Source organism: Eptatretus burgeri, chromosome 2 (assembly GCF_056783735.1).
Source record: "Eptatretus burgeri isolate ZD-2024b chromosome 2, Ebu_testis_v1, whole genome shotgun sequence".
Lineage (NCBI taxonomy): Eukaryota > Metazoa > Chordata > Myxini > Myxiniformes > Myxinidae > Eptatretus > Eptatretus burgeri.
The window spans coordinates 125,498,877-125,512,775 of NC_140962.1; the positions used below are offsets into that span (position 1 = coordinate 125,498,877).

Sequence of the window (13,899 nt, forward strand, 5' to 3'; positions counted from 1 at the left end):
TTACCCCATTTCAACCGGTTCACCGCAACCTGTGTTTCCACAAATGGAGTTGGATCACAGTTGATTGGAGGGTCAGCAATCGGGATTGTAACACACCTGACATCCAACTCGACAGCTGATGGATCAGCCTAGTACATCCACTCAAAGTAACCAGCCTAGTAGCTGTTCACTTCGATCTCCTGTCAAGAGTCCACCACCCTGTGCTCTTACTCGCACATTGGCTTCCTTGTTCACCCTTGATGCACGTACAGTTTTACGACTCAGTTCCCGAAGCAGCTCAGCTCTACCATTCAACCTGCTGCTGTGACTGGTCAATGGTATCCAGTGTCCCATGAGACAAAATTCTTCTTCGCACTATAGTGAGTTCCAAGACATCTACCGGCAACATCAAGAAGGGTGGTCTTGAAGGTGCTCCACAACTCTTCAGGATTCCCCAAAGCACCTAAAGCACCCAGACCCCCCCCCCACACACACACACACACAAATCTTCACTCAGCCTGTTCGCAAATTCCTCAGCTACCCAACCATCCTTGAGCTTGCCAACATCCAGCCGAGGCTGGGATGGTACCATTCTCCTGGATTTAAGCTGAAACTTCAGAGTTGCTACAACAAGCCTGTGGCCAGTATTGAGGAACTGAGCACTCCGGTAGACCCTGTTCAGGATCATCCTCCAGCGACCATCAACAAGCACATGATTAAACTCCTTTGCGACACCGCCATGGTTGGAATACCAAATCCAGCGATGAGCTTGTGGGTGCTGAAACCATGAACCAGCCACCCTAATTCCATGACTTCTTGCAAAGTCAAGGAACTTAGTGCTATTCTGGTTCACAGTTCCAGACCCATGGGAACCAACATGTCTCATAACCATCCCTATCGGTTCCAGTCGATGCATTGAAAACTCCCAAGATCAGAAGAGTATCTCACCTGGGGCACTGATCAATCACAGACTGAAGCGTGGTATAGCATGCTTCCTTCACGGTGAGATCATTCGCCTCAGTCAGAGCATATATAGGGACCAGGGAAATGACACCCAAGGAGTGATGAATCCTTTGTCTCATAATATGCTCGTTGACTGGTGTTACCTCAATTATCATTGGAGTCAGCTGATTGGACACAGCTGCAGCAACTCCTTGGGTATGGTAACCATCAGAGCGACCAGACCAATAGTAGGTGTAACCACACACCATGATTTTGCCGCAATCCGGTCACCGAACCTCAGAGAACGCTGCAATACTGATGTCCAAACGCTTGAGGTCAAGTGATAACACAGGTGATCATCCTCTTCAGGATAGGACATTTCAGGCACACAGCCAAAGGGACTGTCTCAGGTTGACCAAAGCAGACCATCGTCTGGTGGACGACCAGGACGACCAGGATGTTGGCAAGCTCACACAAGACCGCAATTGGACCTGGGAATGTTACCCCGTGGTTTCCCTCCTATCAAAGATTGGGGGTCCCGAAGGCTTTGCCCAATCCCATCATCCGGTGAGCTGCCCTGCGAAGGGCAGCTGCACAGGAGATAATACCATGGAAGGGGTTTTCAGATTTTTTTTATGCCTTTGGAATGTTTTGCAGAGTGAATTGTTTTACGGTGGCCGGAGTGCAAATCCTGCCACCAACCTCCTAATAAGAAGTAACCCAACTGCAGGAGGACATCTGCAGACACAGTTGGGCACTAGATATGGATGGCTGTTGGCTCACAAGGAGCTCCTCCACCCTTTGACAGATTTTGTTCTTCATCCTGCTGGGTGTCCATATTGTACACCCTCCTCACCAAGAAACTTGGTGGGGGAGACGGTTTAGTCGCTGACAACCCGACCATGGAACAGGTAAGTACAGGTCTACATGGTACCTGGAGCAAGTCACAGATCTAATTTGACCTGACACTATTGTGAAGGGTGTTCACACAGAAATCAAAAGAAGACAAAAAGAGGAAGGGGTAACAAAAGAAGCAATGACTATAATGAATTATTAAAGCACCATTGGCTGTACCACAAAGATTGTTTAGCATACCACTGTTCTTAAAAGAAGACAGAACATGAGTTTCAAACTCAAAATGGACACGAGATGTGACCAATGCATTAAAAACAATAAAAGCATCCTCAGCTAAAATGTCAATGTTCTGCAGTTTCCATTTCCTTGACAAATAAATGGAAAGTTTTGCCTCAGAACACAAGAAGTTTGCTCAAAGACATTCATTTTTACACTGATGATGGATATTAAAACTGAATATAAAGACACAATGCGTAAATAATTAAAAAAAAAAAAAAAAAAACCCGAGCCCCTGAATAATGTGTGATTGAATTTTAAAAAGCGGAGTCAACCTTGAACGTTCAACAAACGTATGAAAAACTGTCTCAGGGGTTTTGAAAAAAAGGGCACAAATCCGAGTTTATCGGATTTGCAATGGGACAAAAAGTTGCATGGTAAGATGTGCACCAGCTGCCATTGTAGATCTCCTGAGGGCTTGACAATGGGTTCTTTGTACATTACATGCCATTTTATTGTTGCAGAACGGTGGGCTTGAAGCAGCGCTCACCAACAAGCTTGTAGCTCTGCAGGTTTGCTTGGAAAAAAGGTAACAACACTGACTATACACAGAGGATTTCTCCATTCGATGAAGAGATATAAAACCTTGAAACGAAATTAAAAGATTTGGAAAAGGACATTGGGATAAAGGGAGGGCAACTTCTACGTCTGGGTCCCATTTTAACCCAGTTTGCATAAAAATTCATAACATCACAGAGAAAATTCTACCAATAACTCTGATGGACCTCACACCGGTGGCAAAGGCAACGTCAGCAGCTGGCTTCCATCTATGTGCAAAGGGATTCCGAAGATGTTTAACCCTGGTAACATTGACATCCATAAACTTTTGCATAAAAAAAAAGGATTTCAAAATATTGGTTCATTGAAAAACATCTGAAGGGACAAAGCACTGGTACCACGGCGAACAGACAGCCTGCCATGTTTCCAGCATGCATCTGTAAAACAGAGGGACTAATGTTATATCCACTCGCTTCATGTCAAGAAGAAAAAGCTCGTCACCATAGCCAAGTCTACCAGCTTGCCGAAGCAAGCAGTGGGCAGAGGCTTTCCATGGGACATCAGAGGAAAGAAGCCTTCTTTCAGAAAGGAGGCAAAAAGCCATCACTTTACTTGTTACATATATTAGCCCTTGTACACCTTCAGCGATGGGCAGGCTTAGTCTTGCAGGCCTAAACCAATGCTTTCCCACCCCCAGAAAACAAAAAGATCTACAAAAATGTTCTGAAGATTTTTGAGGCTAAAACCATGCCGGAACGACATGATATGATTAGTGCCTTAAAGCCAAGCCATAGCATTGATGCCGCAAGGTTATTAATGACCAGAGTACGACGAGGAAAGAATGCGAAGAACAACCATGTGGTGGTCTGAAAGCCCACTCGGGATGACGTCAACATGGCCTACAGCATTTAAAGACCCATTGTCAATATAAAATCTATCCAGCCTCACAAGAGATAGCCGGCCATTTGTACACCGGCACCACGTATATTGCCGTGCAGATGGGTTTTGGAGCCTCTATACGTCCAGAGGGAAAATTTGGACAATGCTCTCTTCAAGGGCACTGTACTTGGTGGGTGGGGCTCTTGTCTATTGCAATCAAGGGTGGGGTAAAGTGTGAAATTAAAGTCCCCACTCAGACAAACAAGACCATCAAAATCAAGGTGTGTGAGGGACATTTCTAACTGTGTAAAAAATTCAAATCTTTCCGTGCAAGTACTCAGTGAATATACATTTAATATAGTGTGTTTATAACCATTGTGAAAAAAAAAAATCAACTGAAACTAGATGCCCTTTAATAACCCCTTTAAAAAGTAACACCTTGTGCACAAAAAGGAGGATTTAAATAAATAGCCACCCCAGCATGACAGGCCGAGCTACTAAAAAAAAAAAGCCAAAAAAAAAAAAAACCACTGTCCTTTCATTATACGAGTCCATTCACTTAAATACGAAGAGCTACATCTCGTATCTTGCAGAAGAACAATATCAAAACGTTTTTGTTCAACAAGCAGGCTCACCCGAGCCCAACACAAGGGTGAACGTCCCCCATTTATATTTAAAGTTACAACAGAAAAGGTCATGCACTGTATGCAGGGATGTTTATGAGGCCGTGGGGAAGTTGGGCTGTGTAAGCAACTCTTCCCGAGCTTTAAGTACACTTAAAACGGAATACTTGCGACTCAGTCACACAAAGTTGTTCAGCCTTAAAGAGACGATGCTTTGAAGAGGTGATGAAGCCAGAAAAGTTCAGAAAGAAATTGATAATTTTAACCTTTTCCTTTTGAAAAGTATCCTGAAGAAACTTTAACATTTCCATGGGTGATACATCATCACCATCCGCTAGTTCTTGAGCTATGGCCAGGTCGTTCCAGACCTCACCACCAGCACAAGAGGCAAGTGACGACCGCTCCATCCGAGTCGTACTCTGGGTGGTCTTCATTTGTTTTCTCACCCAACGAAGCCGGTGCTTCCACAACAGGAACTTTATTTTCTCCTGGAGGTGTAACTGATGCTTCCATAGCGGGAGTTTTAAAAACCATGGCAGGAGGTAAAGCTGCCACAAAAGAGGCCACACACTTCTTACTATTCTTCAGCTAAAACACTGAACCTATTCTGCGTCACAAGACCAGCTGTAAGAGTTACCATTTCTAAAACAGAAACGTTGCATTTACTCGACGATGCAATCTTTTTTGAACAGCTCGCCTGCGTGCCCTCACTACAACTTCCTCATTTGTGACTCTTCTTAGAGGACACGGTAATAAAACCCGCATCAACTGCCGGGGAAGTATTGATCACCACGCTCAAACATGAAGGTCAATCTCCAGTCTTTGATGTGCCATAATTACTACTGAAGTCAACATTCAGCTCTCTCCATCTAGATGTGCCACTAGGGGCAATGTTCTTGTCTGTCTCGATGCACCACCGGATTCAATGACCGAACGCACCACGTTATCGTCTCTGTTGTAATGTACATTTGGTAATTCCGATTTTCAACTACCAATGCAGCTGAGGCATTGAGCGATTGGGCATTATTTTTCTACACGATACAACATTGCTGCCGGAACGACATGATATGAATTGTAGAATGGGAACACAAATGAAGGGGAATCATCGAGATTCGCGACACCATCATGCCAAACTGTTTTAAAACGGACAACATCTGTTCGCATTTAACGAAAGGAGGCAAATTGGACAAGGCTATTTTCACCGCCGGTGAGGCCAACATGCCGACATTAACAAATATATCTGGTAGTATAGACAAAGCAGTTTCAACCACCTGGGCAACATAGCGCTCCTGGGAAAGAAAAACAACTCGTTGATTCATCTTCAAGGCTGCTAGCACGTTTTCAAAACCTATGAGTTCTCCCAAGCCCGTCACGACATCCTCAACCCAAACCCCAATTGGGTGGACTTACTATTACCCCATTCCTACTGGTAAGTGGCTTGTAAATGCAATACTATAAATGAACGTTTGCCATAGCTGCAAAGAAACAAAATCAAAAAAGGATTTTGAAATGCTAACAAAGGAAAACTTGTCGCAAGCAGAATTATCAGGCGAAGGTAAAACAAAAGAAAAATAGAAATGGAAAGCCGACAAAGAATGTCGATATTTCAAAGCATGGCAAGCAGAGTACAGGCCTCAACAACAGAGCTCTTTAGGCCAAGCACACAAAGACTAACTGTGCATTTGTTATCTCTCTCTCGTTCCAAGTACAGTCATGCGCCACTTAACGACGGGGTTACGTTCTGAGAAACTCGTCGTTAAGCGAACATAATTTTTTTTTTCGTTTTCGTTTTCGAACATTGTACTTACACAAAACTACACACCTAGGCTATATGATATAGCCTATTGCTCCTCGGCTCCAAGCCTGTACAGCATGTTACTGTACTGAATACTGTTGGCAATTGTAACACGCATCCAAGAGAGACTGAAGACACGTTAGTTTTACCTTTGTGCTGTTCATGACTGCCATCGGTGTTGTTAGCAGCAGCTTACAATCTCCTCTCGCATCGATTATAGAAAGATGAATAAATAGCATTTGGATTTGATAAATACGTAATCATTGCATGGATGTTATAATTTATAAATGAAGAAACGAGCTCCTGTCAATTGTGATATATATTTTCGGAACAGTGCGATTGTTTTGACAACATGAAAAGCTTCACCAAAAAGAAATTTGTGTTTTAATTTTGACTGTAACAACGATTTATTCATGGAATTCTTCAATTCAAAGGTAATTTACTTGTTAGAAGGTAAACGTGCAAACATTGGTTCAGTTTGAAAGCCGATTTCCTTGAATCCCGATTTAGCACGACCCTGCTTCTTTCGCGATGACATTTTATGGACCTCAACGATCGCATTATAACAGGGCCACACTGTCGTTTATCATTATGAAGTATTATGTACTGTACAGCATACATAATTGTATGCGCTATTTTATACGACTGGAAGCGCTACGTCGGCTACATCACTCAGCGATAGGATTTTTTCAGCAACATTTTTTTTTTTTTCAGAGCTGGCAGATCCATCGTATATGTGATGCGTCGTTGCCCGGAACGTCGTTAAGCGGCGCATGATTGTACAGAAAGGAAAAAGATCACAGGGACAACTGAAATCACATGCACAGGTACAAAAAAAAAAAGCAGAAAATTAGGGGATAGGAGAAACACCAATACAACACAGTAAAGAAAGACAGAGAGAAAGAAAAATAAAGTATCTACGCACGCACACACAGTGGTGAGTACCAGAACCACGTCTCAATCACTACTTGCTACACATTCCCGGGATTGATAAGGCCCTGCTACCATGCGGAAACATTATATCACTTGCTTCACCCCAGACAACCTGGCGTCATTATTGAATGCAGTCAGAAGCAATGATGTCTGACCTAAGCCGAACACCGTAACGTCAGTCAATGCATGGTTATGTATGCGGCTCCAAGAAGAGCTTCTTGCAGCACAAATTACGATGTTGAATGCAATATACTAAAAAGGCACTCGGTAGAGCGCATTCCTCTGCCGAGCTGATTCGTTTATGCTTTGTTTCCCACTGCTTGGTCATATCTGTATTCGGACATGAACTAAAATTTAAATCTGCTTGTTCTCGTCACCTAACCAACTCGTCTACCAAGTTTCGTCAGAATCCATCAATAATTTTTGAGATATCCTGCAACATGTCGTTTTTGCCACATCTCTCAAAGGTGAAAAATCACTTAACTTTTCGGATCCAGATCCTGATTCGGATAGTCACCAAAATCTAAATCATTTAGTCCTTGTCGCATATATCCAAGCTCTCCACCAAATTTTGCCTGACTCCATCCACAATTTTGACAGACAGACAGGGGTGAAAACATAACCTCCGTCTACCTTTTGTGGGCAGAGGTAATGTTAATAATGTCAGAAACTGTCACTCGTGAATGGTAAAGCAGTTACCAACCAGTTTTGCCCATTTTAGGGCATCATCAGAGCAACATAGCAAGTTTCTATCCACTTGTGACTGAAACCATAGTTATATACCAATTATTGTGTGACTCAGCAGCACTGCAAGCACAGCAACCCCACCCCCCCCCCCAAAAAGGTTACAAATGCTCATTAGAACTATAGTATATGAGAGTTATACTCTCATATACTGCAGTAGTCTGCAGAGAATTACTTCAGGAAAGGAATGCTATCTACGCACGCGCACATTCCCGGGATTGATAAGGCCCTGCTACCATGCGGAAACGTTATATCACTTGCTTCACCCCAGACAACCTGGAGTCATTATTGAATGCAGTCAGAAGCAATGATGTCTGACCTAAGCCGAACACCGTAACGTCAGTCAATGCATGGTTATTTTGCCTGGGCCAGAAAAGGATGCAACCAAGCAGCCATGGGATGCATACAAATAAACAAATAAATTGTGACTCCAAACAGAGTGGCGAGAGCGCCGGAACTGTGTCCCATACAGCCCCTGCAGCACAGTCCTCGGGAGCGAAAAGTGGAGGAAGAAGAGTCCAAACCGGAGAATAGCAAACCAAAAAAAATCCATGGGTAGGGTTTGAAACAGCAAAGGGCTTACCTTTTGTACTTTTCTCAGTTGCTTTATGCAGCTTTCTTTGGCTGGAAGAATATGGGTATTAATTTGTTTGAAAATCTAAGCCACCTGGGTAATAGATTCGGTGAGCCACTTGGCTATTCCCTCCAATTATGGTCAACAATTAATCCGCCTGCTCGTAGAGCCAAAGAAAGCTGCTAAAGCAAAGAAAAGGAACCAAGGTAAGCCCTAAAGTTGTTTTAAAACCTACCTGGGTTCACATACATGAGAATCACAAGGCTCCACGCCTCATTCAGCCAACGGACCGGTTTCATCATTTGTTCGTGAGTCCTTAGTGACAACGGAGACAAAGATGCACGGTCAAAACTCCCAAACATGCACCATACGGTCCCTTCAGGCCCCTCGGGTATAACCCCGAGGCGGCCCCTTCAGGGCTCCTGGTCTCTGTTTATGCCTTGGGTTAATCTGAGACTTCCCTGGTCTATTTATGCTCTGACTGAGGTGAGTGATCTCACAGTGAAGGAGGCATTCTATGCCACGCTCGAGTCTGTGGTTGATCAGTTGAGCCTCGAGTTCTCGTACTGCCTACTGGGGAATTCACGCATTGCGTTCCTCAAGGCCTGCCCCTCGATGTACTCCAGTAAGAGCAGAGGGTGGTGGACTCTTGACAGAAGAGTCTGAAGTGAAGGCCCGCTGGGCCAGTTACTTTGAGCGGCTGTACCAGGCTGATCCACCAGCTGACGAGTTGGATGTCTGGGGTGTTACAATCCTGATTGCTGACCCTTCAATCAACTGTGGTCCACCTCATTTTGTGGAAACACAAGCTGCGGTGAACCGATTGAAATGGGGTAAAGCCCCTAGGATCTGTGGCATCCATGCTCAACTTCTCAAGGCGGGTGGAAATGCTGTACTCATGTCATTGCATGCAGTTCGGTGCTCTGTCTGGAACACAGGCATCGTCCCAACTGACTGGAAGAGGGGCCTTGTTGTCTCCTTCTGGAAAGGGTGATCGCCAAGACTGCAACTACCACCAAGGGGTGACGCTGCTCTCAGCGCCAGACAAGGTCTGCTCAGATGATTATTGATGGGGTTCGCCACCATCTGCTTGAGCACTAGCGTCCAGAGCAGGAAGGATTTACACCAGAGGTCAATGATTGACCGTATCCTTGCTCTTTGGGTCCTCACCGAACGCAGCAAGAGTTTTGGCAAGGGCCGCTTGCAGCCGTTGTTGATCTCTGCAAAGCTTTCGATTCAGTGAATCGGGATAACCTTTGGAGGATTCTTCGTCTTCGTGGGGTGCCACCAAAACTGATCAATCTGATACTGAGTGCTGTGAGATGTGGTGATTCCATCTCTGACTTATTTCCAGGTGTTACTGGATTTAATCAGGGGTGTGTACTGTCCCTCACACTTTTCAGCACTTGTATGGACTGGATTTTGGAGATGATATCGGAGAGATCAAGCTGCAGTGCATCGTTTGGGAATGTCAAGATCTCTGATCTTGATTTCACAGATGATGCAGTCATCTTTGCAGAGACTCCAGATATCCTTTTGGGGTCGAGAGGTGCTGAATGATGAGTCGGAGCCACTGGGTTTACGGATTTCCTGGTCAAAACTAAGATTCAGCCTTCCAATGACATATTGGATGCCACTATCCTGTCTGTACCCGTTTGTGGTGAGGATGTTGAGGTCACGGAGAGATTCACTTACCTTGGCAGTGATATTCATGTCTCTGCTGGCTGTGAGCCAGAGGTCAACAGACGTCTTGGTCGGGTCTGGGGAGTCATGGATTCACTGGATAATGGGGTGTGGCACTGACGGTACCTGTGCGGGAGGACGAAAGTCCGAGTCTTCAGGTCCTTGGTGCTTCCAGTCTTGCTCTATGGATGTGAGACTTGGAATTGACCTGGGATATGAGACGGAGACTTAATTCCTTTGGTACCAGGTGATTCTCGTCCTGCCTGCAGGACTTCTCGAGGGGGACAAGGCCCCTATTCCTTCGGAAAACCCTTGGCTATCGCTGGTCGGACTTTGTGTGCAATGAGTGGTTGCTGAGAGAGACTCAAATGAGATTTGTTACCTGCATAGTCTGTGAGTGTCAGCTGCAGCTGTATTGTCATGTGGCTTGTTTTCCTGACACTGATCCTGCTCTCCAGATTCTTTCAGCGAGGGAGCCTCGTGAGTGGGGGAGGCCAATGGGATGACCACGTGCCTCGTGGTTGCAGCAGTTGATCAGCATCCCAAGGAGATGGGGATGGGCCAGGCATCTGCCTGGTGGATGGCCAGACTGAGGCCCCTGGAGTACCGGTGGAAAGTGGATGTAGTGACACGTTGTTCCGGCGCATGCTCCCATACCTGACCTGACTCAGTTACTGGAAGTTCCCTGACTGTTCCTGTGTAAGTATCGAAGCAAAAAAAAAAAAATCCCTTAAATAAACTTGCCATCTCACCATCATCTCCCTTTGAAATTTCTCAATGAACTCACACTCCTCATAACCCTTTCATTTCCCATTATAATCTTTAAGATTGTGTTGCTAACCGGGTGTAGTGGCGTGCACCTGTAATCCGGCTACCCGGAGGCTTGGGTTTGAGGATTGCTTGAAGATGGGAGCTCTGCACTGGGCCACGCAATGAGAGGGTGTAGGGCAGCCCGGAATCATGGCGAAACCCAATCCTTATCCCTGTGTCGTAAGAGGCGACCAGGGTTGCGTCAGGAAGGGCATCCGGCGTAAAACCTATGCCAAAATCAGTATGCAGATCATAACGGATGATCCGCTGTTAGTGGCGACCCCTAACGGGAGCAGCCGAAAGACGAACAACAACAACAATATACTTTAAGATTGTGTTGCTGTTATTTTTAACATTATTTTTGGCTTGTCGAGTTATTATCAGACTCTAGTGCTGTCGTTTTTGATTGAATAAATTCCTTCTGTTTAGCCTTAATTACACTGCGTACTTCCCGCTTAATTACACTACCTTGTAGTCTTCGTCTTTCTATCTTCACACCTCACTGGAATATGCTGACTGTACCCTACACATTTGCTCTTTGAAGGTTGCCCATTCCTCTGATGCAGTCCATCCACTCAAGCTTTACTCGATCAATATAAAGCTCCCAAATCACTTGTCATCCACAAAAAAAGTTTGCCTGACTAAAATCCACCGAACGTACACCACTACACTGAACTTCACATCTCAACAATGGATTCACTTCGACTACGTTGTGGTCACTTGATCGCAAGGGTAATCGCACCTCCTCCACCTCTACCTTCTTCGTTTGGCTGCTCCTGATTGGGGTCGCCACAGCGGATCATCCGTTATGATCCGCATACTGATTTGGTATAGGTTTTCTGCCGGATGCCCTTCCTGACGCAACCCTGGTCGCCTCTTACGACACAGGGATAAGGATTGGGTTTCGCCATGATTCCGGGCTGCCCTACACCCTTTCATAGCGTGGCCAGGCACAGAGCTCCCGTGCTCAAGTGATCCTCCAACCCAAGCCTCCGAGTAGCCGGATTACAGGCACACGCCACTACACCCGGTCTCCTTCACTTCTACAATCATGTGATAATGACTTTAGAAATTCATAACAAATTCCATTATGGGCGTCTCTTCCCTTATCACATTCCTTTGAGAATTCTTCACATATCCATCTTTATGGCCCTCCCCTTACACCAGTCGGAGCCGTGTACAAACTTCCTCGTACTCAGATTGCCAACCCCCTCCCCCCCCCCCTTCCCCTCTTTTTATCACTTATATAAACCCTGCAGCCTTGAATTCCTGACCTCCAGATGGATTGCTCACTAAACAATGTTTGAGTAGAGTAGACTAAACGTCTGAGGTGGCTTTTTTTTCTGCCAGAGGATCATAAATGACTGGAACAGTCTCAATTATGTTGTTGGCACATCATCTGTTCAGGCCCATTTAAAAAAAATAAATAAATAAAAACCAAAACAACTCCATTTACATTCCGGCAAAGGAAGAGTTTAAAGTGCACTAGCTCGCAACCTTACCCTCACTCGGAGGTATTCAATACATTTATAGCTTGGTGTTGGCTCAGTGGTTCGGGTGGCAGCTTGGGATCCGAGGGTCCTGAGTTCACGCCCCGTCGGCCGCTGTATAAATACACCAGGGGGTCGACTCAGCCCGTCATCCTTCCGAGGTCAGCGAAATGAGCACCACTTCCAGTGTGTGTACTGGTAGAGGGGCACTGCATCAGCGACACAGTCGCGCTTCAAGAAATGATAGCTACCCCGGCAGCTAAGCTGCCATTCGACCACCAATACATTTATGAAGAAAAAGATATGAAGACCAGAAGACACCAACAGGACCAGACATCCACTAATCCATATGCAGGAGGACGACGACGACGACGACGACGACGACGCACATCCGAAGGGTACATCGTCGTGCGCACACCGAAGAGCATCGTAAGCTTCAGCACCACGTGTTGGCACAGGTGTGATGCAATCAAACCTGGATCGTCAAGAAGTCAAATGAAACATCACCGACAGAGATTTAAAAAAAAAAAAAACAACCACAAATAGACAAAAAAAATAAATAAAAATCCGTTTCCTTTACCTTGATGTCGCGCTCCTGCGCCCAGGTGCGCCGGATAACCTCCCTGCGGTGCACGTTGCGCGCGTCCGTCTTGATGGCCAACAACAGGAACACTTCCCCGGACGAGCACTTGTCGCGAGGCTCGATGATCCGCTCGAAGTTCCTGCAATGCCGGTGTTTCAGGAAGTCTCGAATGAGTGGAGAAAGTTTGTTGAAACCAGGAATCGAAGCGACGCTGTCATTGGCTTCACAGAGCGTCGAATGTCCGTTCCAGACAACATCCCCGTGCGATCGCGACGGCTCGTGCTCGGCCCAGAGCGGTGGAAACGGATCGATGCTTCTTCCTGACGAGTCCTCAGACACAGCCTTGTTGTTCGTGGCGACGATCAACTCGCCGTCCAAACGCGCCATCTGCACCACCGGCACAACGGGCGTCGTCGAGGCTTCCCGCGTGTGCGTCCACCCGTAGATACTGATCATGGTGAGGATGGTGAGCACGAACACCGCAGGTTCTCGACATACCCGAAACCAGGTGCACCGCAGCTGCGAAGCCTTCATGGCTCTCGCTCTCTCTCTCTCTCTCACTCTCCGATGCCGAGAGCGACGAGTCGTGTGCTCTCACGTGCTCCCTCGTTACGTTGGGCCTGTTCCCGTTTTCGCTGTCGGAGAGATTCCCGCTAGGCCCCGCCTCCTTTGTGCAACGTCATCGCGCGTACGTCTCATTGTGCCCACGCGACGCGCACCTGCATTGGAATGTGAGGTAAACGACCTCGTCATCTTTTGCTTTTGCTATTGCTATTGTTGTTGGAGTGACGCACTGCTGCACCCAGTGGAAATCACGCGTTCACCTGCACGTATGCAAATTATAAAAAAAAAATATTCGCATATTGTCTCCACGACTGTTTGTCTTTGCCGCAGCCTTTTGTTTAAGTTAAATTACCTCGTTACATCGTGTGTTTGTATTAAGACTGCGCACATCGGATTCTAAAAAAAAAAATTATTTTTATTCATCTTTTTTTTTTTTTTTTCAAATACACAATCATGAGACGCCGTTCCGATTCAAGAAGATCTCCACAGGATGTGCGCTCGAGCTGCGAAAAGTGTGGTGAAGCAATCGGTCGCGGACGGACGACGTGTACCTGCATCTTGTTAAGGACGTACATCGAAAACGGTTCAACGGAGGAAATGGAAACTTTACCACATGTTACAAGACCATCTGATACAGCGCATATTGAGCGGACATCGAAAACCGTCCGAAA

General features: G+C 45.9%; 1 protein-coding gene across 1 annotated transcript in view; it reads right to left on the reverse strand.

Annotated features, from left to right (window-relative positions):
* Positions 1-13,314, reverse strand: part of LOC147033004 (N-acetyllactosaminide beta-1,3-N-acetylglucosaminyltransferase 3-like) — a 27,412-nt gene extending 14,098 nt beyond the window's left edge. Inside the window, exon 1 of the mRNA XM_085871109.1 lies at positions 12,662-13,314. Within this exon, the coding sequence (XP_085727235.1) occupies positions 12,662-13,198 (537 nt within the window). The 5' untranslated portion in view covers positions 13,199-13,314. The remainder of the gene's footprint in view (positions 1-12,661) is intronic.
* Positions 13,315-13,899: the final 585 nt, after the last annotated feature.